Source organism: Mycteria americana, chromosome 9 (genome assembly GCF_035582795.1).
Source record: "Mycteria americana isolate JAX WOST 10 ecotype Jacksonville Zoo and Gardens chromosome 9, USCA_MyAme_1.0, whole genome shotgun sequence".
NCBI lineage: Eukaryota > Metazoa > Chordata > Aves > Ciconiiformes > Ciconiidae > Mycteria > Mycteria americana.
Window position 1 is genome coordinate 22526053 of NC_134373.1, and position 25880 is coordinate 22551932.

The 25880-nt window shown below is 41.0% G+C and overlaps 1 protein-coding gene across 3 annotated transcripts in view; it reads left to right on the top strand.

Annotated features, from left to right (window-relative positions):
- STK39 (serine/threonine kinase 39) overlaps nt 1-19828 on the top strand; it is a 113177-nt gene extending 93349 nt beyond the window's left edge. For all 3 annotated transcript variants that reach the window (XM_075511961.1, XM_075511959.1, XM_075511960.1), the window contains 2 exons: nt 8780-8844; nt 18347-19828. In XM_075511961.1, coding sequence (XP_075368076.1) covers nt 8780-8844; nt 18347-18421 — 140 coding nt within the window. In that variant the 3' untranslated portion in view covers nt 18422-19828. The remainder of the gene's footprint in view (nt 1-8779; nt 8845-18346) is intronic.
- Nucleotides 19829-25880: the final 6052 nt, after the last annotated feature.

The following is a 25880-nucleotide window of genomic DNA, read 5'->3' on the forward strand; positions in this document are numbered from 1 at the left end:
GTGACCTGCCTTATTTCTGCATAGACCTACATTTCAACTCTAATCCAGCATGATGAAGGTATTTGTTAGAGCTGTCTTCAATATCTTGATGACTATGAAACTGTTGTCAAAACCTGTGTCTGAAAGCTAGCACTTGCTTTCTATATTCAGTCATTGGCAAACGATTTTTTCAACCTTGTACTCTGACTCATTCTTTTGTATAGAGAATTTATGAGCACAATTGACTGTAATATCTCAGACTTGTTAAATATCCCTACTAGCAATGCTGGGCAGCAGGTCTAAATTTTTATATTTTTATTTTAAATGTTCATTTGAGACTAGACTGAGGTTTAGAATGCTCAGGATCATCAAAATGCTTTTCTCAAAATGAAGGGGAAATTGTGAAATCCGTATATATTCCTCCCTCATCTTCCTGGGTAATCTACCCCATTAGACACATGCAGAATCAAGGTCTGAAACAGATAAGCATTTAAGCATCCAAATATATTCTACTTACCTTTTCATAACACTTTGTTTTAAATGTGCAGTGGTTTGCCTAAGTGTTCTTCACACACTCTGGGGGGAAAAAAAATCAATCTGAAATATCAACCTTCTATTTTTTCATAAGTTTCTGGGAAAAGGTACTATTTGCCAGCTATATTAATATTTTAATTTAATCAATACAAACAGTTATCACCAATTCAGTCTTTTTTCTTTTTTTTTTCTTCCCCTCACAGATTGTAGAATGTAAAACATTACCTTGGGATCAGATATCCATACTAAATTGAGAATTTGGGAGTTTAATAATGTGTTACTGAAATTGAAATAGGTAGATTTTTAGTACTAACTTATTTCATTTTCCATTTTGATACAGTGCTCCTGTTTAATAAAATATACTGCTTCTGTTGGGTGGGAATTTTTCCATCAGCCACGTACAGAAAAAATAAATCTTGTATATTACTTTATCATTCCTTGGTTTTCCAATTTTTGTCTGTGACCCCTGGGTATTAATACCCCATGTTAATGGATCTTAATGTGAAGTCATTTGAGGTCTACTATTATTCCATGAACTCTTTTATTTTTTTCAGTTTGAGCAAGGATAAATATTTAAAGTCTTCATTTGTCTGTAGAGGTCAATTAGGAATATATGTCCCTAATGTCTGTTCCATGCCTTTGCCTGTTCCACTCTTGAATAACACAGCATAACTGGTTAGTTGTTAAAGCTTTGGTCCCACTTCACCACCCCCCCCCTTTTTTTTTTTTTTTGGAACAAGATACCCTGATGCCAAACTACTAGTTAATGTCCTTAAAAATGTCTACAATGATGGGAACTAGCTCAAACCTTGGTTGTCTGCATACAATAAATGAATTAATACCTAAGTTAAATCAGCACAGATTTTGGTACTCGCTAGGGGTAGCACAACCTGCGCCTATGAGTATTCTTTGCATAGTTTGAGGAATCGCTTGCCTCCTTTCTTCCTTTCTTTACTATTGCTGTATGTTGGGCCATTCTTCAGGCAGTGGGGATGGTTTTATTTGATACAGTTCTTCCTCAAGCCTGGTACTTTATACACACATGAAACAGCATACATTCTGGGGTTTACTGTGTTTACAATGTTGGGGCTCAGAACCCATACAAACCACAGGGCTCAAGTGGTTTTAATAATTACTTTAAGCTGTGGGAATTGCACTGTGAAATTGTAGTCCTGTTTATAAGGATACTGTAGGAGACCTTGCTCAGTCTCCCAGTATTCCTTTCAAGGGAGAACTGCTTTGGCCTTCTGTTGTCCTGTAGCTGTTCTCTTTAAGCTGTGTTTTCTGATTGTGAGGCTGCAAATCAAGCTGTTGGATATTAAAGTATCAAATGTTGACATGGAGATAGTTTGCACTGTCTTTATCTATATCTACTGATTCAGCAATGTACTTCAGGAATTCAGACAAATTTGTGAGCCTTGATCTCCCTTTGATAAATACCTAATGACAACCTCTTCATAAATAATACATTTCTAAATGTTTTTTAATGTTTCTGCCTTATCAGTGTCCAATAGCTTCCTCAGAAGAGAAGCCAGGCTTGCTGTTGATCTTTCTATTTTCTTTTATTTCTTTCTTATAAGAATCATGTCTTAGCTCTTTGCAGTCCTCTAGCAATAAACACTTGTTAGTTAGCTGTCACAGATCTCAAAATGCTTTAATATTTCCCTTGCTACTGTTCTCAAGCAACATAAACAAAAGGGATTTTATGACTAGCATCCCGAATGGTTGAACTAATGGAATCGCGCTGCACTCAAAAGACCTTTTTGACCTCGCTTTGAAAAGCCTTTTAATCTTTGATGCAGACAGTTTGTAACCTATTAGAAAATAATAAGAAAGTCAGAGATCTGAAGGAATTGTTACCAAAAGCTCTAAAGGTTGATTGCTTTGATTTTTTTGCATAATATGCTATAATCTAGTGCTAGCTAGGTTTTGAAACTTAGTTTTGATTTTGTTATGAACTTCCAAATGCATGAAAACCACTGTGTAGTATGAAATACAAATGAATGTATATATTGCAATGAACCTCTTGCGATATGTGGAACTGCCTCAAGAGCGTGCATAATAAATTCAGCCCTTTGGAGGAAAGCCTTACCAGCAGCTGAATTTTCAGGAGTAATAATTCCATTGAAAAGTATTCCCTGTCACTCAAGCATCCTGCTTCCTAAGACCCATACAGGAGAATACAGCATTAATCCTCAAATCAGCAGACACCCAAGGCAGTTAATTATGTAGAACTCCATGTATCAGATGAAAATGGCAAAATAACTGCCTACAGTTGGGGAAGAGGTAATATTTGAAACAATCAGCAGGAAAGCCAGTAAATCTGTGGAGCTTTGAGTTTGGCCTCTCTAACAGCAATACCGTTGATGAAGTAGGGAGCAGTTGAAGGTGGCTATGTCTTATAGGCTGGGTTTTGGACTACATAAAAGTTATTTCACTTTTCACTTATTAAAAATATTTTTCATTTTCTCAGAGCTTAGAATTTTTCAGATTTTTTTGTGACAGTAGTTTTGTGCCTGAATAATGTTTTCCCTTTCCTCATACCTGAATTTCAGGGTTACAATATGCAGTTGCTTTGCAAACTGTTGAACCTAAGCATACTTTCAGAGGTTCCTCATCCACTTTTCAAAATGGAAAAGCAGATGAATCATTATTCTTTTGAGAGCACCCCAGAAATACCATCTCAAGCTTTAGATTCTGCTTGTGTCTGTGTTTATGCCAGATGGCTCCGGCTCAGTTGGCTAGGTCGGCATTGTACTGGAAATAGTTCTACTGTACTTCATATAGCTTTATTTACTGTCTCATTAATTTTAACTTTTCCAGAAGTTTTCCCTATTCAGAAGCCATTAGGGTTAGGTTTCATGCTGTGTTAAGAATTTTAAATAACCAGGCACAGTCTTGTCACATTACAGGAGCAAAACAGCTATTTGAGACTGCCATTCTCTTACATTTATTTGTGATCTTGAAGATGGCCTTTTTTGTTCTGTTACCTCAGCTTATATTGATCACTTATTTAAAAATTATAACAGATGTGGTTGGCCAAAATTGTCATATAGCAGAGAGTGATTTGTAGTATGTCCTACATAAATATGCATGCTAGAGGACTGTAGTAGGGGGGTGTGTGTGTGTGTGTGTTATTTATTACACCTGCAATTAGCAGCCTGTGTTGTGTATATTTATATGCTGGGTTTGGCCTTTTATCCTATTGCATGTTCTGCAAGTGCAGACATTTATTTTGACAGAGTGGCACAACCATTTGTCACTGAGCAAAACCTGCAAAAGAACCTGGAATGATTTGTGGTACATAGGTTGATTATATGTCCTTCAGAAGCCTTCTGAAGAAAGCACAACGGCACCTCATTTTTTTTTGTAAACAATAAAAAGCCTACTGTGCTAACTGCTGCTAATGTTTGAAGAGGGCTTTTGCTCCAAGGCATGATTTGAAGTATACTCTATTTACTTGAGGTTACTGCTGGCAAAGGTTTTTCCATCACCACTTAATTTTTTCCTGCAGTTATCTTGTTCATGTTTCTTCTTCTGACTTTTATAGGAGGAGCGTGGCCATAACATCTTGAGAAAACACTCTGCAAAATAAAGTTGAGTCTAGTATGTCCAGGCCTTGTAGAAACAGTGAATTCCCAACAGGATTTGAAATAGTCAATTAATGCTGCTTGCAGGCAAACTAATTACTATGTATTTCAGAAGTACAACATCCAAGGCATGACTTTGGAGTAAATCAAAGAAAAATGGCTTTGTCAATAGGAACTGTAGTATACTTAACTTAGAGCTAAGGTGTAAAGTAGAATCCAGAGACATATATTTTACAATGCTCTCCACTTTTCCAAATAATTTAAGTATCAGTTGAGAGAACAATTCCTACCTCTCTAGAAACTCCTAATGTGAAACTCCTTTTCACTTGAGGGAGAGCATTACTGTATTAAATTGACTTTGTTCACTGACTGGCAATAGAAGAACTGTTGGAAGCATGGGGGAGGGAAAGGTGGTGAGAGTGGGATGGTTATTTTCCTCCCTAGTGTTTGCAGCTGTGGTTGGGTTCATCTGCATCTAGAAACTTTAGGCTCGTTTTTCATATTTAAGCCAAATTAAAACCTTGTATGTGAACTGTACTGGGAGGGTTAGTGAGTCTTGATCTAATAAATCATTTTCCTTGATGAAAGGAGCCTAAATTTAGTAGCCGGGGGAGATGTTCATCAGTAAAGCCTAATAGTAGTTCCACTTAAAAGTAGTTGTTTTTCTTTCTTGCCTGATGCCATCAGTAATTCTGAATAGGGCTAACAGTAGCAGCAACTGCTTGTATGCGAGAACATTGTTTACTGTTGTGAGCGTATGTCTGGCATGAATTTCTCGATGTCTTTCAGGAGGCTTTGGATACTTAGTGGTCCAAACTGTAGGTTTAGTAATAGTTCTAAATTTTTAGAAGTATATTCATAAGAGTGGTAAGTCAGTTAGATTTAATGCAACTGATAGCTTAATTTAATTGCATTTAAAGTAGGATGAGTATTCCAGTAGTAAGGAATAGTAGCATTTAAAGTAGGATGAGTATTCCAGTAGTTAAGATGGGGTCCCCAGACTTTCTGGAGAAATAATTGGAAGGCACTGCAGGCTGGCTTTCAGGAAGGACTTTCAACTGCTTGGATGGCTTCTGGTGCCTGTGCTGCAGGTTCTATTTCTAAAGGAAGTTAACCAAACTAGAGATGCCATGGACACCTACAGTTTATGGGTTACTGCTGTTTTTCCTAGCTGACTATGTCAGGCCCCCAAAGATTCCAGTTACCAGTTGAGCCCAGATCTTCAAGGTGTATAGGTGCAGAGATATACATGCCCAGTGCTACGTATGAGGTCCTAGAACCTTTGGCTTGCAGTAAGGTGAAAAGGATAATGATTGCCTCATCCCTAAAAAAAAATGAACCATATTTTAAGCAGTTTCCTGAAATGCAGACTTAGGTATCCAAATTCAGGCAGTTGCCTCTAATTGTTGGCTTTGCAGTCTAAATAAGGACAGGACCTAGCCAAACAAAAGCAAGGAGTTAGAAAAATGAAGAAGATACCAACAGGACTGTATGGTTTTGCTAGGTAATTATGCATGCATATTTGATTCTTAGTTGATGTTAATTACTTAGGCTTTCAGATATTGCAGAAAGAGCAGGCCTTGGGGGGGATTTACATTCACGGTGGCTTGATTGAATGAGATTAATGACATTATTTTGGCAAAACCATTTTTATTGCCATTCTGTAAAGACCAGAAAATGTAAAACACAGAGTACCAAAAGTGACAGGTGAAATGCTAGTTTTCCTTGAAAAATGCTGAATGCGTATAATTGAAATGGAAAAAATCTCTCTGTAGGAAACTGCAGATGTGACTGTTTTTTATGTGAACTTGTATTCTGATATTACGGACTCTTTGCAGGTCTGCTTTCTCATTTTCAGGTGTAGCCTGAAAACATCTGGCATTACTCCCTTAAATCCTCCTAATCTTCTGTTTGATTAAACATGTCCCACTCTAGTTATGGCCCATCAGAGAAGCAAAAATAAAGCATATTTCATATGCTTGCTTCAGATGTTTCTCTAGCATTTTATATGGAAAGGTTTTTGGCTTGTGTTCATATTAAAAGTAAAGACAAGTGAACAAATAAAACTCTGTCCCTGTAGCCTTTTAATGAGCACAGTTCTTTGAAACACAGTTTTCTTGAAGAATGATACCCATCTATCACTCCTTTCTGTAACGGTGTTTAATTAAAAAAAAAAAAGTAATTAGAATTAACTATTTACATATATTGCTAGTTTATCTTTTGCTATTTTTGGTTTGAAAATTTTAATTTCTTCCCTGGTAAAGAACCAGCAGGAAGGTTAGGGTTTTTTAGGATTTTAATACTACTTGTGAAGCCCTCAGTGCTGCTTTCCACTGTATGATAGATCATTAAAACACTTGCTGATAATGGGCTGCTGTCTGCGAGTGCAGGAATAGTAACTTTGCCAGTAACTTTGCATAAGGGCAGCTGCAAGTTTTTGCATTCAGGCAAAATAGCCAAGCAGCATGCTGACTTGCCTTAGTTGTTCTACAGCTGCTCAACATTAAATGAAACACTGCCCCTCCTGAAGACGAGGGTGCATTTGAAGCTCATCTTTTTGTAACATTTTATAATAGGTGAAGTTAGAAGCCTTTGGATTTAGGACCCAACTCCGATCCGGTTTTGTAGCACTGTGTCTCCATTTCAGTGAAGCCAGCTAACACTAGCTGGATAATTTGTTCTTTCTTTTTTATTTTTTTTTTAAAGACATGTTTTATGGGGATTTGGATAAGCCAGAGCTGCTCTTGTGAGTGCATGATCCTATTTTATACATTTTTAAGTCATAAAAAAATTGAAGCTATTCTATCCTGGCTTCACAAGCTATGAGGCTGAACACTCCTTTTTGCCTAGGTATGAGGTTCTAAATATTAATTGTAATGAAAAGCGTTATCTGTATTTGCATGTATTTTATCAGGTAGGAGGTATTGCAATAAAATTGACTTATTGATTGTGGAAGTGTCTTGTGTGATTAAAAGAAAAACTGTTTGTAATGACTAGAATAAAGAAGATTATGAATAATGAAGCTTTAAAACCGGAAAGCTTGTAGTTGAGTTCATTTAACTGTGAAGGTTCATTTTTCTCTTTCCAAAAAGTCTTCTCTACAAAATGTACCTTGTGCTTGCTTTTAAGGCTTGTTTTTAGTTTCAAACACCCTTTCATTCCTGGTCAAATTTGTTACAGGTGTAATAAACAATCTTTGATGCCATTTCAGTGGTATAAAGAAAATGAGACCCCAAAAAATTTAATTTGCATTTAACAGTGGTAGATTGGCCTAATTGTTTACTTCTCTAAATTTCCTTGCCAAATACAGTACTTCTCCCTGTGAGGCCAATTTCTGTTACTACACAGTGAATCATATATGATCAGGCATGGTAGGAGTGAAAATTTTATCATCGTGATGTTAGAAGATGGAGGAAGTAGGAACCTGAGTTTGTAGCAGTAGGACATTCAACATGCAAATGTTTGCTGTGTATCTTCCACCTTATGAAGTCTGTGGAAAGTATTATTTATGGAGAACATCTGGTTTCTTGCTTCTCTGCTTTATGGTACTTACCTGCTCAGTGTACTAAGAAATGTCTGCTACTTAATATCTGTTTATTTCCTGTTTAAAATCTTGTCTAAACAGCTCTGCCAAGTGTGGAGTCTTTATCTCATGCTGATGTCCTGTTGATGACATCTTGTGCTCATAAGTCAGTCTTGAACAAAGGCTCTCAATGATTTGGTCTGAGTTAGCTCAGGATCTGTGACTGTGCGAAGCTGGGGAACAAGTTTAGTAAACGTACAAGGCTGAAAGCAGCCAATTTTTTGGTCAAGATTAATGGTAGCAGTATTGTAAAAAATAGACCAATTAAAAGTGTGACTTAGGTGTTTTGATAGAAAAAGGGTTTATTATTTTCCTGCCTCCCTCTCTGTTTTCAAGGAGTGAATTATTCCCTTCCTGCTACTTCTGTTACAGCATACAGCTTCCTTCTCTGGACACTTTAACTGTAGATCTAGTTAAACTGTTTATTGCTGTTACATCACAAATCATCTTGGTCATGCTTACTGAGAGAATTGTTTGAAGATCAGCTCCTTTTGTATCACTCTTATTTTTGCTCATTTTTCTTTTTGTGGTGAGCTGTAACAGATCACCAAGAGTGTGTGTGGGTACTAACGCCAGCCCAAAAAAGGGACAGAAGCACACACATAAAGCCAGAAGAAACAGAAGTTAGAAGGGACAGTGAGCTCAGCCTTCCCCTAGAAACTTGTGCTGACGGTGGCCCTGGCTACAGTAGAAACATGATTTATATCATGACAGCCATCAGCTTATCCTTGGCTGCATGATTCTCCCATTTTCCTTGCACTTGCATTTGTGCGATTGTTAATTGTTTATGGAATAGACTAAGCTGGAAATTAGTAGTTATTTTTTTCTGTCATTTGGTTTTCAGGCAGTTTTTTCCCTTGAATCAGTTCACATAGTCACAAAATATCATTGACTGCAAAAGAAAGGAGGATGGATTTATGGCAGCCTAACTGCCCTCTGACTTTCAAACGACAGCTAGAGAGTGATTAATGATTCAAGTGGTAATTTACAGACATCTATGTGTGTAGAATTAAGTGGAAGATTCAACATGAGGCTTGATGTCATGTTGAATGCAATTTCTGTAAATCATATTTTTTCATACTTTATTTTACAGTTGCTGCTAACTTACAGAAGATAGTAGATGATCCAAAGGCCTTGAAAACATTGACTTTTAAGTTGGTAAGTAAAAGCATGAAGGGAAGAAACAAACTAATTATCACAGTGTTCACACAGAGTCTGGATTTTGTCTCATTTACAGCTATTTTGCTGAATAAATGTGTTGACAGATAAGATGATTGAAATTGCCATGTGTGACAGAAAAAACCTAAACCCTATTATGACAGGACATCAGGGATATGTACAGTCACACAGCTCCATAACTGTGCAGGGAGAAGGAGGTCATTCACATGAGTTCTGAGGAAGTCTGAGGTTTAGGTGAGAAACTTGTGGTTTAGCCCCAGCTGGCATCTAAGCACCATGCAGCCGATTGCTCACTCCCCCATGGTTGGGAGGGGGGACAGAATCAGAAGAGTAAAAGTGAGAACACTCGTGGGTTGAGGTAAAGACAGTTTAATAGGTAAAGCAAAAGCCGCACACACAAGCAGAGCAAAGCAAAGAATTCATTCACTCCTTCCCATGGGCAGGCAGGTGTTCAGCCATCTGCAGGAAAGCAGGGCTCCATCACATGTAACGGTTACTTGGGAAGTCAAATGCCATCACTCCGAATGTCCCCCCCTTCCTTCTTCTTCCCCAGCTTTATATACTGAGCATGACATCATATGGTATGGAATAGCCCTTTGGTCAGTTTGGATCAACTATCTTAGCTGTGCCCCCTCCCAACTTTTTGTGCACCTGGCAGAGCATGGGAAGCTGAAAAGTCCTTGACTACTGCAAACATTACTTAGCAACAACTGAAACATCCCTGTGTTGTCAACACTGTTTTCAGCACAAATCGAAAACATAGCCCCACATCAGCCAGCCACTATAAAGAAAATTAACTCTATCCCAGCCAAAACCAGCACAAAACTGCAGGGAGAAAACCCCTGGGAAGAATGGCAGAAACAAGTAAAGCAGAGAAAACTGTAGCTGTTAGGTTAACTCCCCTCCACTCCCACTCCCTCAGAGTCTGCCCTGGCTGAAGTGTCCTCTGCTAATGGACATTTTTTTCCAATCCCATTTTTTCCAACACCTGCAACCATTTTTCCTGCATGTGGGTTGCCCTCTCCACTGCTTGCTTCTCCTTAGTTCTTCCCTTCAACCTTCCTTCAATTGACCATCCACACTTGCAAGATGGTCTTGCTCCCACTGTATTTCATTACTGTTTCTCCCTCCCCACCTCTTTTTGTCTTCTGTATATACAGCATCAGACCCTGGGTTTGGGCCTGGGACTGTTTTCTGTGCTGCATTTTGTGCCCTGTACCATGGGTCCTAATTTTGGTCGATTTTGATGCTATCATGGTAGATCTAATTTAATATTAATAACTTTACATTGCAAAAACTTAATTCAGAATTGATGTGCTGTATTTGTTTTTATTTCTTGCTAAAATTAAGTAGAAAAATTTACATACCTAAAGCTATTGAATGATTAGCTATGTAAATACCAAACTCTTACCAATTAGCTTTCAGCACCCCTTGCTGAGAGTGACTCAGCTGCATATGAAAGACTAGACTGAATGTCTGTTAGATAAGTAGGTCTCCAGAATCACAGCTTTGTTTATAAAAGCAGCTGCTTCATATGGGCTGTAGAGCCATTTTTAGAGAGTAAGTGAGCTAGTTGATGATAATGTATTAATTCAGGATTGTTCTTCCATGTCATTTTTTAAATATAGATTTGAGTAGTTTTAACTGACCAATTCATTTGGACTCATTTTTCCTCTACAATCCAGTAAAATCACCAGAACTTACACGTTTCTTTTGAGAAGGGTTTGGGGTCGGGAATAAGGACATGTAACTCAAATTGTTTTGTTTCTGTGGCCCTTACTATCTAAATATAGCTTAAAGGCTGATGCTTCTCTTATTGCAGCTGATCTGTATTCTTGCTGTCTGAACATCTGACTTAGGTTTATTGTGTAGTCAATGGCATCTCACCAAGAGCATTTAGATACATAGATACTCCAGAGGCTCTGTAGAAATCTGGGTTTCTAGTTCACACACTTAAAATAGAGGCTTGAGATTCCAAAATGTAATATCCCATAGTATCCAGTTAATGTTTATATATGTTGAAAACATATCCACTTGAAAATTTAGGTTGGGGTATTTCTGTGATTCAGTTTGATTTATTGCTGGGGTGCAGTCAACATCACATGGTATTTCAGATTCCAGTGAGTAAATGCTATTATAATCCTACTCCTTACCATAATCAGAATTAATAGACAATCCAAAATCAATGTCTTTGTCCCTTCTTAAGGTAAGTTCCATTGGCTAGGTAGCAATTCCTGAGGTTAATTTTTAACCTGTTTCTTCCTGATATTTTTAACCTAGGTTTCCTGCATTAGTTCCCTGCTTCCCGGGAAAACATAACTAGAAGTATCCTAATTTATTCTTATCCTTGGATTAATTTAATATATGTTCTGTTTCTGCCTGTTTCTATGTTGTGTAGTGGAGTTGCTAAATGAATTGTTGCCTAGGAGAACTCCGTCATTTGTTTGTATGCCCTACTGAGTGTTTGTTACCTCTTAGCAAGGTCTCACTGACTTTGAGAGCACTTGTATACAACTTGATTAAAACATATTTTGTTGGTAAATATTTCATGGGGATTCAAAGTCTAAATGTAGCTAATCCTATATCCATTCAGAGAATTCAACTGAAAAGTGCTCTTTAGTCTAGGATTAGTCTGGTGGTGCCATGCTCTGCCCCCCCGAGACAGGAACAGGAGCAGCAGCAGCCACCAGTAAGAACCCATGATCAAGGGGATCCTGTATCCCCCGCCCACTGGTCTGAAGGCAGCAGCTCAAAGGAGAGTGAATGGAGGCAAGTCCACACTCCTGGCGGCAGGCAAACGCCCTCCTTGCCCACCTCACCTTCCCAGGTGCCTCTGTACAAGAGGTATGAGGCCGTGGAGGTGGAAGGCCAGGCAATGGAGGATGAGGATGACGGTCTATCTACGCCAGAGGTGTCGCCTAGGTCAGAAAAGTGTACCTCTCGTATCAACACCACCTCCACAAGGAAGAGAAGACGGGTTATAGTTGTGGGCAACTCCCTTCTAAGGGGTACCGAGGGTCTGATATGCCGGACTGACCCTCCTCTTAGGGAAGTCTGCTGCCTCCCTGGGGCCCAGGTGAAGGATATCATGAGGATACTCCCTAGCCTGGTATGGCCCTCGGACTACTACCCTCTACTGCTCTTCCATGTGGGGGGCGATGAATCTGCAACACGAAGTCCCAGGGCAATCAAAAGAGACTTCAGGGCCTTGGGACAGCTGGTAAGGGACTCTGGAGCACAGGTTATTTTCTCCTCTCTCCTTCCAGTTGTGGGCAGTGACACTAGATGGAACAGAGGTACCCAGTCTATTAACTCATGGCTCCATGGCTGGTGTCATCACCACGGTTTTGGTTTTTTCGATAACGGGATGGCCTACACAACACCAGGCTTGCTGGCGTCTGATGGGATTCATCTTTCTCAAAGGGGAAAGAGAATCTTTGCTCAGGAGCTTGCAGGGCTCGTCGACAGAGCTTTAAACTAGACTGGAAAGGGGAGGGGGATAATATCAGGCTTGCCCGAGGGAAGCTGAGGGACAACGTGCCACGGTTAGAGGGAGCAGGTGCCAGCGAGGGCACTCAGCCTGTGTCTCTGAGATGTGCTGGGTACTCTGGGGCACAGCTGAAGTTGAACAGAGTTGAGCTAGGGGATACTGAGGAGGCATGGACATAAGGAGACTTGGACATGGACATAAGGAGACATGGACGACAGCCCAGCTGAAATGCCTCTACACCAATGCATGCAGCATGGGCAACAAACAGCAGGAGCTAGAAGCCATCGTACACCAGGAAAAGTATGATATGGTTGCCATCATGGAAACATGGTGGGATGACTTGCACAACTGGAGTGTGGCGATGGATGGCTATAAACTCTTTAGGAGGGATAGGCGAGGCAGGAGAGGCGGTGGGGTAGCCCTGTATGTTAGGCAGTGTCTGGATAGTTCAGAGCTTAATGATGGTGACAATAGGGTGGAATGTCTATGGATAAGAATCAGGGGGAAGGCCAACAAGACAGATATTGTGGTGGGAGTCTGTTACAGACCACCCAACCAGGATGAAGAGGCAGATGAAATATTCTATAAGCAGCTGGGAGAAGCCTCACGATCGCTAGCCCTTGTTCTTGTGGGGGACTTCAACCTGCCAGATGTCTGCTGGAAATACAATACAGCAGAGAGGAAACAGTCTAGGAGGTTCCTGGAGTGTGTGGCAGATAACTTCCTGACACAGCTGGTGAGTGAGCCAACTAGGGAAGGTGCCCCGCTGGACCTGTTGTTTGTGAACAGAAAAGGACTCGTGGGTAATGTGATGGTTGGAGGCTGTCTTGGGCAGAGTGATCACGAAATGATAGAGTTTTTGATACGTGGAGAAGTAAGGAGGGGAGTCAGCAGAACTGCCACCTTAGACTTCTGGAGGGCAGACTTCAGCCTGTTTAGGAGACTGGTCGAGAGAGTCCCCTAGGAGGCAGCCCTAAAGGGCAAAGGAATCCAGGAAGGCTGGACTTTCTTTAAGGAGGAAGTCCTAAAGGCACAAGAGCAGGCTGTCCCCAGGTGCCGAAAGATGAGCCGGCGGGGAAGAAGACAAGCCTGGCTGACTAGAGAGCTCTGGCTCGAACTCAGGAAAAAGAGGAGAGTCTATGACCTCTGGAAGAAGGGGCGGGCAAGTCAGGAGGACTACAAAGGTGTAGCAAGGCTGTGCAGGGAGAAAATTAGAAGGGCCAAAACTGAGCTAGAGCTCAATCTGGCTGCTGCTGTAAAAGACAACAAAAAACACTTCTTCAAATACATTAGCAGCAAAAGGAGAGCTAAGGAGAATCTCCAGCCCCTAGTAGACGGGGGAGGGAACACAGTGACCAAGGATGAGGAAAAGGCTGAGGTACTTAACGCCTTCTTTGCCTCAGTCTTTAATAGCAGGGCCAATTGTTCTCTGGGTACCCAGCCCCCTGAGTTGGAAGATCGGGACGGGGACCAGAATGGAGCCCCCATAATCCAGGGGGAAATGGTTAGTGACCTGCTGCACCACTTAGGCACTCACAAGTCTATGGGGCCTGATGAGATCCACCCGAGAGTGTTGAAGGAGCTGGCAGATGTGCTCACCAAGCCCCTTTCCATCATTTACCAGCAGTCCTGGCTAACTGGGGAGGTCCCTGCTGACTGGAAATTAGCAAATGTGACACCCATCTTCAGGAGGGGCTGGAAGGAGGACCCGGGGAACTACAGGCCTGTCAGCCTGACCTCGGTAACAGGGAAGCTGATGGAGCAGATGATCCTGAGTGCTATCACATGGCATGTAGAGGATAACCAAGGGATCAAGCCCAGCCAGCATGGGTTCAGGAAAGGCAGGTCCTGCTTGACCAACCTGATCTCCTTCTGTGACAAGGTGACCCGCCTAGTAGATGAGGGAAAGGCTGTGGATGTTGTCTATCTAGACTTCAGTAAAGCCTTTGACATGGTTTCCCACAGCATTCTCCTGGAGAAACTGGCTGCTCATGGCTTGGGCAGGTGTCCTCTTTGCTGGCTAAAGAACTGGCTGGATGGCTGGGCCCAGAGAGTGGTGGTGAATGGAGTTTACTCCGGTTGGCGGCCGGTCACAAGTGGTGTTCCCCAGGGCTCTGTGTTGGGGCCAGTTCTGTTTAATATCTTTATCAATGATCTGGACGAAGGGATGGAGTGCACCCTCAGTAAGTTTGCAGATGACACCAAGTTGTGTGGGAGTGTTGATCTGCTTGAGGGTAGGAATGCTCTGCAGAGGGACCTGGACAGGCTGGATTGATGGGCCGAGGCCAGCTGTATGAGGTTCAACAAGACCAAGTGCCAGGTCCTGCACTTGGGCCACAACAACCCCATGCAATGCTACAGGCTTGGGGAAGAGTGGCTGGAAAGCTGCCCAGCGGAAAAGGACCTGGGGGTGTTGGTTGACAGCTGCCTGAATATGAGCCAGCAGTGTGCCCAGGTGGTCAAGAAAGCCAATTGCATCCTGGCTTGTATCAAAAATAGCGTGGCCAGCAGGACTAGGGAAGTGATCGTGCCCCTGTACTCGGCACTGGTGAGGCCACACCTCGAATACTGTGTTCAGTTTTGGGCCCCTCATTACAAGAAGGACATTGAGGTGCTGGAGCGTGTCCAGAGAAGGGCAACGAAGCTGGTGAAGGGTCTGGAGCACAAGTATGATGAGGAGCGGCTGAGGGAACTGGGGTTGTTTAGCCTGGAGAAAAGGAGGCTGAGGGGAGACCTTATCACTCTCTACAACTACCAGAAAGGAGGTTGTAGAGAGGTGGGGGTTGGTCTCTTCTCCCAGGTAACAAGTGATAGGACAAGAGGAAATGGCCTCAAGTTGCGCCAGGAGAGGTTTAGATTGGATATGAGGAACAATTTCTTCATGGAAAGGGTTTTCAAGCATTGGAAGGGGCTGCCCAGGGAAGTGGTTGAGTCCCCATCCGTGGAGGTATTTAAAGACGTGTAGATGTGGTGCTGAGGGATGTGGTGTAGTGGTGGACTTGGCAGTGCTACGTTTACAGTTGGACTTGATGATCTTAAAGGTCTTTTCCAACCTAAACGATTCTATGATTCTGTGATTCAGATGTAAGTAGCAGCTGAGCAAGTGGGACAGACATTTGTCCTTGTGATGAGTCAACAAAATAAGAATAATAATAGTTGTGGGTGTCTGTTTCTCCAGTAACTAATGCTCATAAGTACTTCTTTCATCTTAACAAATACCATAAAAAGGCACCTTAATATCCGTAACTGAAATAACAGAATACAGAATTCACATCCTCTAAACAAATTGCATATTTGTCATGATGCCAGTTTTATGAAATTCTTTTTAGATAGGAACAGTGTTTAGAGGCAAAGATAAAAATAAGTCAAATCAGTTTTATGGTCACTTACCCCTTGTATATTTTGGCATTGTTTCCACTGATTTTAGACATTTCTCTTTCCTTCTTAATGTCTCACCTGCAAGGACAGAGAAACGAAAGCTCTGTTTGCTTTTAGCAGCTTCAGATTCTCAACTGAAGGAGATAATGAAAACTAAAAGGAGGCTGAGGGGAGACCTTATCGCTCTCTACAACTACCTGAAAGGAGGTTGTAGAGAGGTGGGGGTCAGTCTCTTCTCCCAAGTAACAAGTGATAGGACGAGAGGAAATGGCCTCAAGTTGTGCCAGGGGAGGTTTAGTCTGGATATTAGGAAATTTTACTTCACTGAAAGGGTTGTCAAGCATTGGAACAGGCTGCCCAGGGAAGTGGTTGAGTCGCCATCCCTGGGGGTATTTAAAAGACATTTCGATGAGGTGCTTAGGACATGGTGTAGTGGTGGTCTTGGTAGTGTTAGGTTTACAGTTGGACTTGATGATCTTAAAGGTTCTTTCCAAGCTATACGATTATTTACGATTATTTACGATTATATTACGATTATTATACGATTATTACCACTGTTTGTGGACAAGGAACCTGGTTAGTATCTCACTGCTTGCAGATTGCTTTTGCTGGTATTTTGCTGGTATATAATATTTCTATTCAAACAGCAAGCATTTTCATCCTTGGGGAAAAAAGAACAACAACTTATATCTTAACCAGTTTTGTCTTTAATTATTGCCAAATGGTAAAGAAAGTTATAAAAGTGAGGTGTCCGGATGAATCTGTCTTTAAGGTTGGGTCTCCCTCTTGCATATTTTTTTAACAGTGCATCTTTGATCTTCCAATGATGTCATTCTACAGAACATATATAGTATTAAACCTCCCTTAGTTGTCTTGGCTGACAGAGAATCATGACTTCCCTGCAGGATCCAGCTGTCCACACTTTGGGAAGGAGGCTGCTGTAATACACAAGTAATCTTGGCGACACTCAAGGAAACACAAAATTATTGCGCAGCATAATTTGCATTTTATGTAAGGATTTTTCAGATGAAAAAGGGAGGAAGAAAACATTAATGAAAGAATGCACTCAGTCACTAAACAGTGAATTGCAAATACTAAGAGCTTTTCTTGTATGTTGCAGTTTGTGTATAGTAGTTGTACTTATGCTAAGCACAAAATATAAGCTAATAGCTTCCAGGTGCATTAAATATTAGGCAATATTTATTGATAAGAAAGACATTTTAAAATCTATATGCATCTAGATATATTACTAAGCATGGCTTTGAGGAGATTGATAGCTAGCTAGAGTGTAGAATGATGTTAATAATATTAGCTCTTATTATCATGATATTTTAAGTGCAAAATTCAAACTCCATTTATTTAGTAAATTCCCAATCCAAAAACCATTGACATATCTTATAGTAACCAATGGTGATGATCTCAGACCTTTAACTTACTGCTTCAGTGGAATAAGACCTGTGAAATACTCTCTGAAGAGAGAACTTCTGTTCTCTGTGTCTGATCAAAGTAAATTTGAAGGAGTAGCCTGATGTAATGCTTCCACAAGTATCAAGTGAGTTTATTTTTGGTCATGAAAACTCAATGGATAATGTCATTCGGTGCACCTTGTGTACATAATCTGAGAGGTCTTTTCCTTATATTGCATATACACAAACCAGTTCTACTAAGGAGTTCAACTGCTACTAATGCACAGAAGGATCAAGAGCATTTTTATAGGGTGAACCAATTGTTCTGACGGTTTTTTGGGGGATATGCCAAAGAGTCTGAAGGCATCTGTGATAAATAATTTACCATTGCACACTGTTCATCCAGTTGTATTACTGTTTTGATTTATCTACCACACAGGTGAATAATGTGTAAAAAACTTTATTTAAAATGTAGTCACTTCTGTCCTACAGAAGCAAATTTTATATTTAAAAATCAAAATATAAAAATATTTTGCCTACAGCGTGTGTAATTTTTTTAAAGCAGACCTAAAGTAACAGTTCAGTCCTGAGCAAGGTAGTTTTATATTCTTACCGTTATTTGTGAAAAATGTAACTGATTACTTGTGCCAGTTTGTACTGTGACAGACTTTACTGAAGAATCTCAACTATACAATTTTAAGTACTAAGTTGTACTGTCAGAAAGGAGCTGTCCTTCTGCAAATATTAGTATTTACTCTTCGTAGACTGCTTCAGTCTCTTGTTTAAAGTGGATTGGTATTCCAAACAGACTTGGTAGCTGGACTCATGAGACATTTGGTGTCTACAGCACAACAGTAAAAGGTGGATTCTATACATGTAGGTTATTTGCTCTTCATGAGTGAAAACAGCATGCTCACATGAAAAAGCAAATTTGGCTCCAGTCTGGAAAGTCTGGGTTAAAGAATTTGGGTCCTTAAGTGTCCATTTCCCAGTGTTTTTTTTTCATGATTTTTAATACTGATTAAAAGAGTTTGCTAAAATTAAGGATGCCGTTGGCTGACACTGAGAGAGGATACATCAAGCAGTCTGAAAGCTTTCTTTCAAGTAAGCTGTTTGCTGACTGGGTGATACAGGGAAAATTTATAGCCTGGCTGTCAAATCCTCCTTTGTCGCATGATATACTAAACATTTCTGTTTGTACTTGCAGGCCTCTGGCTGTGATGGCACTGAGATTCCCGATGAAGTGAAACTGATTGGGTTTGCTCAGTTAAGTGTCAGCTGATGTCTGTCCCCTGACCTCAAGCCGAATTGTGAGATTGCGAAGAGGCCAGCTTAGATGCAAAGGAAAATTAATGCACCACACACTGAGTTCTGCTTCATTCTCTAGCAATTCACAAAGTCAGAACAAGCAAAGCCCACAGCTACACCGCTGCTGCTAACATTCAGAATGCTACTAAATGTCTCTTAGCAGTTGATTTGGATTCCCCCTAAGTGAAAAGCTTGTGGAAATGCACTCAGGTGGCTGTATTTATTGGTTACGAAAGGAATTTTCTATCAAGCTTACTTCTTTCATAAACTTTGAGTGATACTATTTTACCTGTACTTGTGGTTGATAATGCTGCCTCTGTTCTGTTATATTTAGAAATTAACATAAATATAAAAGTTAAGAATTATTAGCCAAACTTGAATTCTAGTTTTAAAACTGACTGTGAATTTTATTTTTCATATATTTATGCATTACACATCCTAGTAATAAGAAAATGATTTGACTTGATTATATGCTATTTGCAGTTAATCTCCCATTATTTAAAAAAGTTTCAGGTATATCTTTGAAGTATTTGGTAACTTCTAGGGTTTTTTTTGAAATTAATTAATTAGGCATTAGCAAGCTTTTGTTGGTTGTGTGTCTAAAAACCAGTCCACAAACTGATTGTCAAGGGAGTGGGAGGTGCCTTGCAGATGTCAATGTTTTAAGAATGTGCCTGAGGCTGCTTAAGTAAATAATCTCCATTTTCCAGAAGTACCATACATATGGTACAATATATATAAATATATATAGTTATCTGAGCAAGGAGGGGATATACAGTAGCAAAGGTGTTAGAGTGTTTTGACTATGCTTTACTGGGGAGTCTATGAGCTAGAATGACTTTGAACTCTTGTCATTAAGGTAGACTGCTTACTGTGTCCATCTCTGATCCGACTTACCCTTAATGATAGAAACCGGTTTCATACAGGTGGTAAAAACTTGAAGAAGGGAACTGAAGCTTTACTTGAAGTTCTGCAAAATACCAAGGTGGAGTGAAAATAATAGGGCTTTGTGCAATGATCAAGTAAAACTCTGTTACAAAGAAAACACTTCTGACCCAAGTAGTCTTATGCTTAACCTGTAACATAGATGTTATGGAGCTAGCGAACCTTAGAAAGACTTTCAAATTTGGAGACGTGTTTCTCAGAGGTTACAATTTAAACTACTTCCTAGCTAATCCTAGATAATCGGCAGCTCTTTAATGTACTGAAAACGGCAAATATATATTATTAAGAGAAGTTATTTATAATGCCTTGTCATAATCGTTGAGGTGTTCTAGAGCCATTTGCGTACGACTCCATGTAATCCCATCCCATCCTACTGTTTACATGATGATTACTCCAAGATGACTGCAAAGGTGAAAAAAATAAAATAAAAATAAAAGTGTATTGCACAAACAGATTTGTATTTTGAATTTCCATGCTCCATGTGCATTTCAATGGCTGTGCAGCAGGGTGATGTTACAAATGCCTGCTGCCCTTATTTAGTTTACGAGCGGCACCTGCACAAGGGACCTGATTCCTCGTGTTGGGGAGGAGAAGGGGAGAAAACACTGCTTTCTTGCTCATGGGAGAGGGTTGCTCTTGACCGCTTGCTTTCCAGTGCTTTGCATAAGCCATTTTTAAGACTCCTAAGGTGTTTGTACTTCAATAACTCGTTCAGTTATTCGGGGCAGGACCTGTATGCCTGTGGGATGCTGGTTTGTGTGGGGAAGAGGGCTAGAGGGGCCCAGGGCAGGGCCGGGGCTGCCGCCTGCTGCCGCCAGCCCAGGTGCGGGGCTGGTGGCCACAGCTGAGGCTCCCTGGGGCAGCTGAGGCCCTGCTCAGGAGATTGGTGCCTGGAGCCCTCAGTGGGGGAGCCCCCGCCCTGGGGGAGGGTTTTGGCAGCGTGGCAGGGGCTGGTGCCGCACCGTGGGGTGGAAGGGCCCTGTGCTCTGGTGGGGCCTGGCTTGCAGCCAGCTGAAGGCAGCGAACAAAAATGGTAAGTGTGCCTCTCCTCGGTGACAAAAATGGTGTGTCTTTCCTTAGCTTTGGGGTGTCTTTGCAGGTGTGGCTGTGGTATTATTGGTAATCTGCTGGGTATCTCTTCCACATCGGTGGTATTTTACCTCAGCACCCTATATCTCGTCTGTCTCTTTCCTTACTTTGGTTAATGCTTTGCCTTGGTCAGCTTGTGGATGCTTTGTGCCTGGCTGCCCGGGGCACTTGTGGCAGCCACCAGTGGCAACACAGCGAAGGCTGCGTCTCCGGCACCCGCCGATCGGCAGCCGGGGAGCCTCTGCCTTGGCTGTGCTGGGTGAGAACGCAAGGCGCTGCATCATGTCTGATCTGGGTGGCAGGCTGCAATTTGGCAGCTTATTGGTCATTAGCAACCTTTGAGTAAGAGTAAATTAAAAGGTACCTTAAATGTGCATCTACCAGTGAAACAGTTGATAACCTGCAACACTGCAATGGGGTGGCTACTGAGCAGGACCCAAAGGAGTTAAGTTCAGAGCATTGCTGTTAGATTATTTTTGTTATGTACGTTAATGTATGTTTCTCAAAATGTTGCACCAGTATTGACTAATCCATCTGCAAAGTAGTTAGCTGGTTAGCTTTCTTTTTCAGGCAAAGAAATGAACGCTCAGGGAAGTTTGTTGTTTTCACAGATCTATAAAAGAAGTGGGAATATAAAATTGGATGAAAATCATCTTCCACTCGCGATACGCCCCCCCGAAGGCTGGGGAAAAGGTGTTGGGGTATGAATAGCAACTGTCAAAAGTGCTCATCTGCTGTACTGGTTGGGGCTGCAGGAGGTATCTAAATAAAGAAGAATATAATACTTTAATTGAAGCAGTCAGCAGTATTGTACCAAGATAAAGCTGTAACAGTTGTTGCTCACTTGCAGTCTGATAAAGTCAGAAACATGCCAATGCTTCACTGAGCTTCCTTGGTTCAGTGAGACAGCAAATTTGTGCAGCAGCGTTATTTATTGCAGCTGTGTTGGGTTTTGAAAAATTTTTTTTGCTGCTGCTAAGGTATAGTGAATAAATACAATGTGAGCAAAATGAGTTCAGAAGGACAATGACCGGAAAGCAAAGGTAGTTAAAGCTGTAATGTCTGTCAAAATGAAGTTCGTAAGTAGTTTATTCTTGCAGCTATATATAGGTGAAAAAAAGGTAAAAATATACCGTAGGTTGCAGTAGAAAGTAGTGTGCAAGTGATGATAGAGTAGAAATAGACACCAAATGCAATAGGAGTTTGCTTTCTGAGTACTATGTTCGCATCCTCTGTTCAATAACAAGGGAAAAGAGAAAACCAGCTACTATTCATTTATTCATGTTTACATGAAGAGCATTTAGGAGATGGATACAGCTCTCATATGTATGACATGACTTGCCCAAAAGGTGTTGCTGGACAATACCTTGGGCCTGTTGCTGGCTGGAGCACCTGGCTGCATTTGCAGGAAGAGGTCTCTAATTAACGAGGTGAAGCTGGAACAGGTGAGCTACCATAGAGCTGTCTCTGAGGCCAGGAAAATAGGGCTTAATTAGATGGTTCTAAAAATGTCATCATCTGTAGTGATGATTATATGCCAGTGCTTGCAGCTGGGCACTTGAGGCTCTGTGGGCTGATGAATGTCAATGTCCATGGAGCCAGCCCTGCCAGCGCACTCCACTTTAGTGTGCTGAAAGTAGCTCTGTGCTGTGGACTGAGATGGAAGTCAGTCAATGAAACACAGTTCTGTAATTTATTATTTTCAAAGTGTTAAAAAGGATGAATATAAACATAGAATTTAGCTCAGCACAAAACCAGGTCTGGAGAATAACTGGGAGAGGAGGGACATTTCCAGCCTTTTGTCTCCTGGGTCTCCAGCATGGGCTTTGGGCCAGGAAAGCTGCCTCCTGCTCTGGCAATGTATGCATTTCATGCTAAGAGAGCAGGAGCGCATGTCTCTTTCCTCTGACAAGTGCTGACCTCAGATATTCCCGCTGACACATGCAGAGAGTTGCTTTCAAACTGCAATGCAGCTAGCTAGTTGTGCTTTCTAGAAATACTATCCTATGTGCCACCACAATTTCCTCTACAGACCTCCCTGCCCCAGAGCACACTTCTGCTTTGTGTGTGGAGGTGGAAGGGGGAGCAGGGAAATAAGCCAGGAAACATCGTTGGATTTTCTCTCCCCAGTGTTCTCTCCCGAGATAAAGATGAATGTGTGCCTTTTCAGCCAGCTTGGTCTAATTTAAAATCTCCAATTTGGGGGCTTCCAGAGCAGTCCTATAAAATTTGATTGTGGGGCGTCCCTTCAGAATGTTTTTAAACACAGTTATTTCTCTGAGAGGGAATGCTGTGTGCAGCTTGTAAATGGTGTGCCTCCCCCTCATGCTTTTCTTAATCAGAGATTTGTTTTCCTTTTCACCACCTACCTCTGCATAATGATGTTGGATGGTGAGGTTGGCCTGTGCCTGAAATCAATTAGCTCTGATGATGAATCTGACACAGACCTAAAACACTGATAATTGAGTGCATTGAAAATGCTGATTTTTGTTTAGCAGGGAGCAGAGGATGCTCCCCCAGTGTTTTTTCCAAGCAGCAAAAAAATGAGACCTTGTTGGTAATGAATAGCAGTTGGTATATTTTTTTTTCCTCTGGATAAATTGTGATATAACTTTAGTGAATTGTTGTGGGTTTTTCCACTGCATCGAGTGGGCAGCCTTTCCACCTTCTTGCAATGTACTCATGCATGTTCATGCACTAAGAATGCTAATTACTTTAAAATAAGGAGTTGGAAAAGCAGCAGGAGCTACATCTTCAAGTTCCCTGTGCATGGGCTCTGCTAATGAGCTGATGGAGCAGCTGGATTTACTCAAACCACAAAAACTCCAACTAAGTCTGTTTTACTTGTATTTTACTGCACACTGGTCCAACTGATGAAATACCCAGGCATATTAGTTGAGCATTGTGACATTTTAGTTATTCATTTTCCCTCAATGACTAAGAGTAACATTACAGCGCACATAAAAATCTGGGTTTATAGCTGCTTTATGATTGTTAGACTGATGCTCGTTAAGCTGCTTGCATAGTCATTGTAATCTGAGATGTTGAACCAAACTCAGTAGTTGTGAAGTCTGCTTCTAATAATGTTCAGAATGTGGGCAATGGTGGATCAATGAGCAATTACAGGGACTTAGAAGAGTGTACAGTAAGAAGAAGAAGTATTTAATGTTCACTGCATAAACCAATAGGGAGGCAATCTTGTCCTTCTCAGGACGTGAATATTTTGTCATCTAATTTTCAGATGTGAATTTGAGAAGCTATACTTGTTTATTGTCTCTGTAGGGTGTAGAAAATCACTTATGCAAGTGGATGCGTTTACGTTGAGGAACAGCTATAAGAAATAAAACCGGAATAGAGGGAAAATACATGCCTCTCCTTTTTTTATTTTTTCCCCATAGGTACAAATTTTAAGAATTAATGAAAACCAGCTATCTTTCAAATATGGAACTTTTTTTTTCCTGGAAAGAAATTAAATGGTTATTTGGTTCTTCTTAATCCATGTAATAATTCAGATTCATTAAGGAAAGGTGCTGCTCACGCATAGGAGTGGTAGGGTTCCTTAAATTTACTTTGAGCAAAAGGCTTTTCTCGTTTTGTCATGTTTAGTCTGCATCTGTAGACCCTATAGATCTAGCTTTGTTTCTTTTGAGGACAGTCGAAGTATGACATCTCAAAATGTAAAGGAATTTAAGGTTATTTTGGTAACACAACTGTCTCTTCATATAAAGGTAGTGAGTGTGGCTGTCATCAGTAGGCAATTATAAATAATGAACCAGAAGAACCAGAGTGTGTCCAGTGGTTTTGAGGAGGGGGACTCTGTGCTACTCATGTGGTATAAAAACACATTAATAGGCAAAAAGATTGTATCTCCCAGTAGCAAAACTTCTGTGTTCTGGAAGATGGACTGTAGTGCTAAATTAGAAAGCCTCTGTAAGGGAGAGGCCTGTGTTTCTGCCTGCATCTCTCTTCTTGAAAGCTTGGAATTGGTTTTATGAAGCATTCTGGTATTGGGGGGAAAGAAAAGGTGGGTGGGTGGGGGGGAACCACCCAAAAAACCCCCCCAAAACCATTGAGGCTGATGTTCTTTGATGTTAGAGCCTGTACCCTGTGCTGTTTCATAATGTAAAGGGCAAGGAAAGTTTTTGAAGACTGTTACCAGGAAAGCTCCTTATGTCTCTAACAGTTACTATTCTCTCCAGTACATCAAAGAAGGTTGAGGGACCCGAGTACACCATTATTGTGTTAACCTTAACCTGTTGGTATTTGTATTATTAAGGTTGCTGAAAGTTAGTTTGTTTTGTTCTGGCAAATGAGTATCTTTTCCTAATGCCCTGCATTGTGCTAGTACTCTATTATTGACCAAGAAAGAACAAAATGCTAAATTAAAGAACGAAGTATAAAATCAAATGGTCAGCGAACACGAGCTTGTTCAGAACCAGGGAGGTGTGGATGACAATGTCCCTCCTCTCGCAAGCTTCCCCGCGGTTTAATGAGTCCTGTTGGGCAGTGCTCCCTTCCTACCCTGTCTGGTGGGACGAGGTTCCTGTGCGATAGCACGGCAGGGCGTCGCGGCCGCCGTGAGGCTGCTCGTTGCTCTCACAGTGAACAGCGAGCCGTGCCTTTGGCCCTGAATGTGCCCAAGCAAGAAATTAGCAGTGCCCTATTCTGATGCAAAAAGTACCTTCTTAAAGGTAAACTTTCTATGCCTCTTTTTGCAATAAAGGACTTTGTAATTAGACCAAGAAATATATTTGATGGTTTTCTAGGTTGCTTTGGTTGCAGAGTTTTTAGCATAAGCTGAAAGCTGTATCTTTTTGACAGTGCAAGATGTGCAATTTGTGAAATTAAATAAAACTCCTAACCCTTTTTTTCAGCTCTGTGGAGTGGTTTTTGTGCAGTAAGTGTTCACGTTGAGGAAAAGCACAATAGATATGTGATTGGGGTGGTTAAACCTGGAACTATTCCCAGCATCTCGGAGAATCAGCCGAGAATCCTGTTGAATTCAGGATCTTTTTTTTTTTTTTTCCTTCTTGTTACAGCACCTCTGATTAAAAAAACCTTTAACTTCACTGGAGCATTTACCCTATATTATGAGAAATAGGAAGAGGGTGGAGAAAAACACCTTAAATTAGAACAGAGAATCCAGAGGGAAGTACCGTTATTGAAATCTCGGCCCCGTGAATTAATAATACTTCACAATAGCTTCAGTGGGACTAAAATTTAGCTCCCGGTCTGTGTTGATTATGAGCTCCTGAGTTTACTCCTGGGGCTATAAAATGGAAAAGGATCCAATCATGATTAAAGAGTAGGTGTGATTTGAATGGAAGGTGATTACTAAAATCTCCCTGAAGTCTTCCACCCTGCTTGTGCTGCAAGCTTTTCCAATTTATAATGGCATA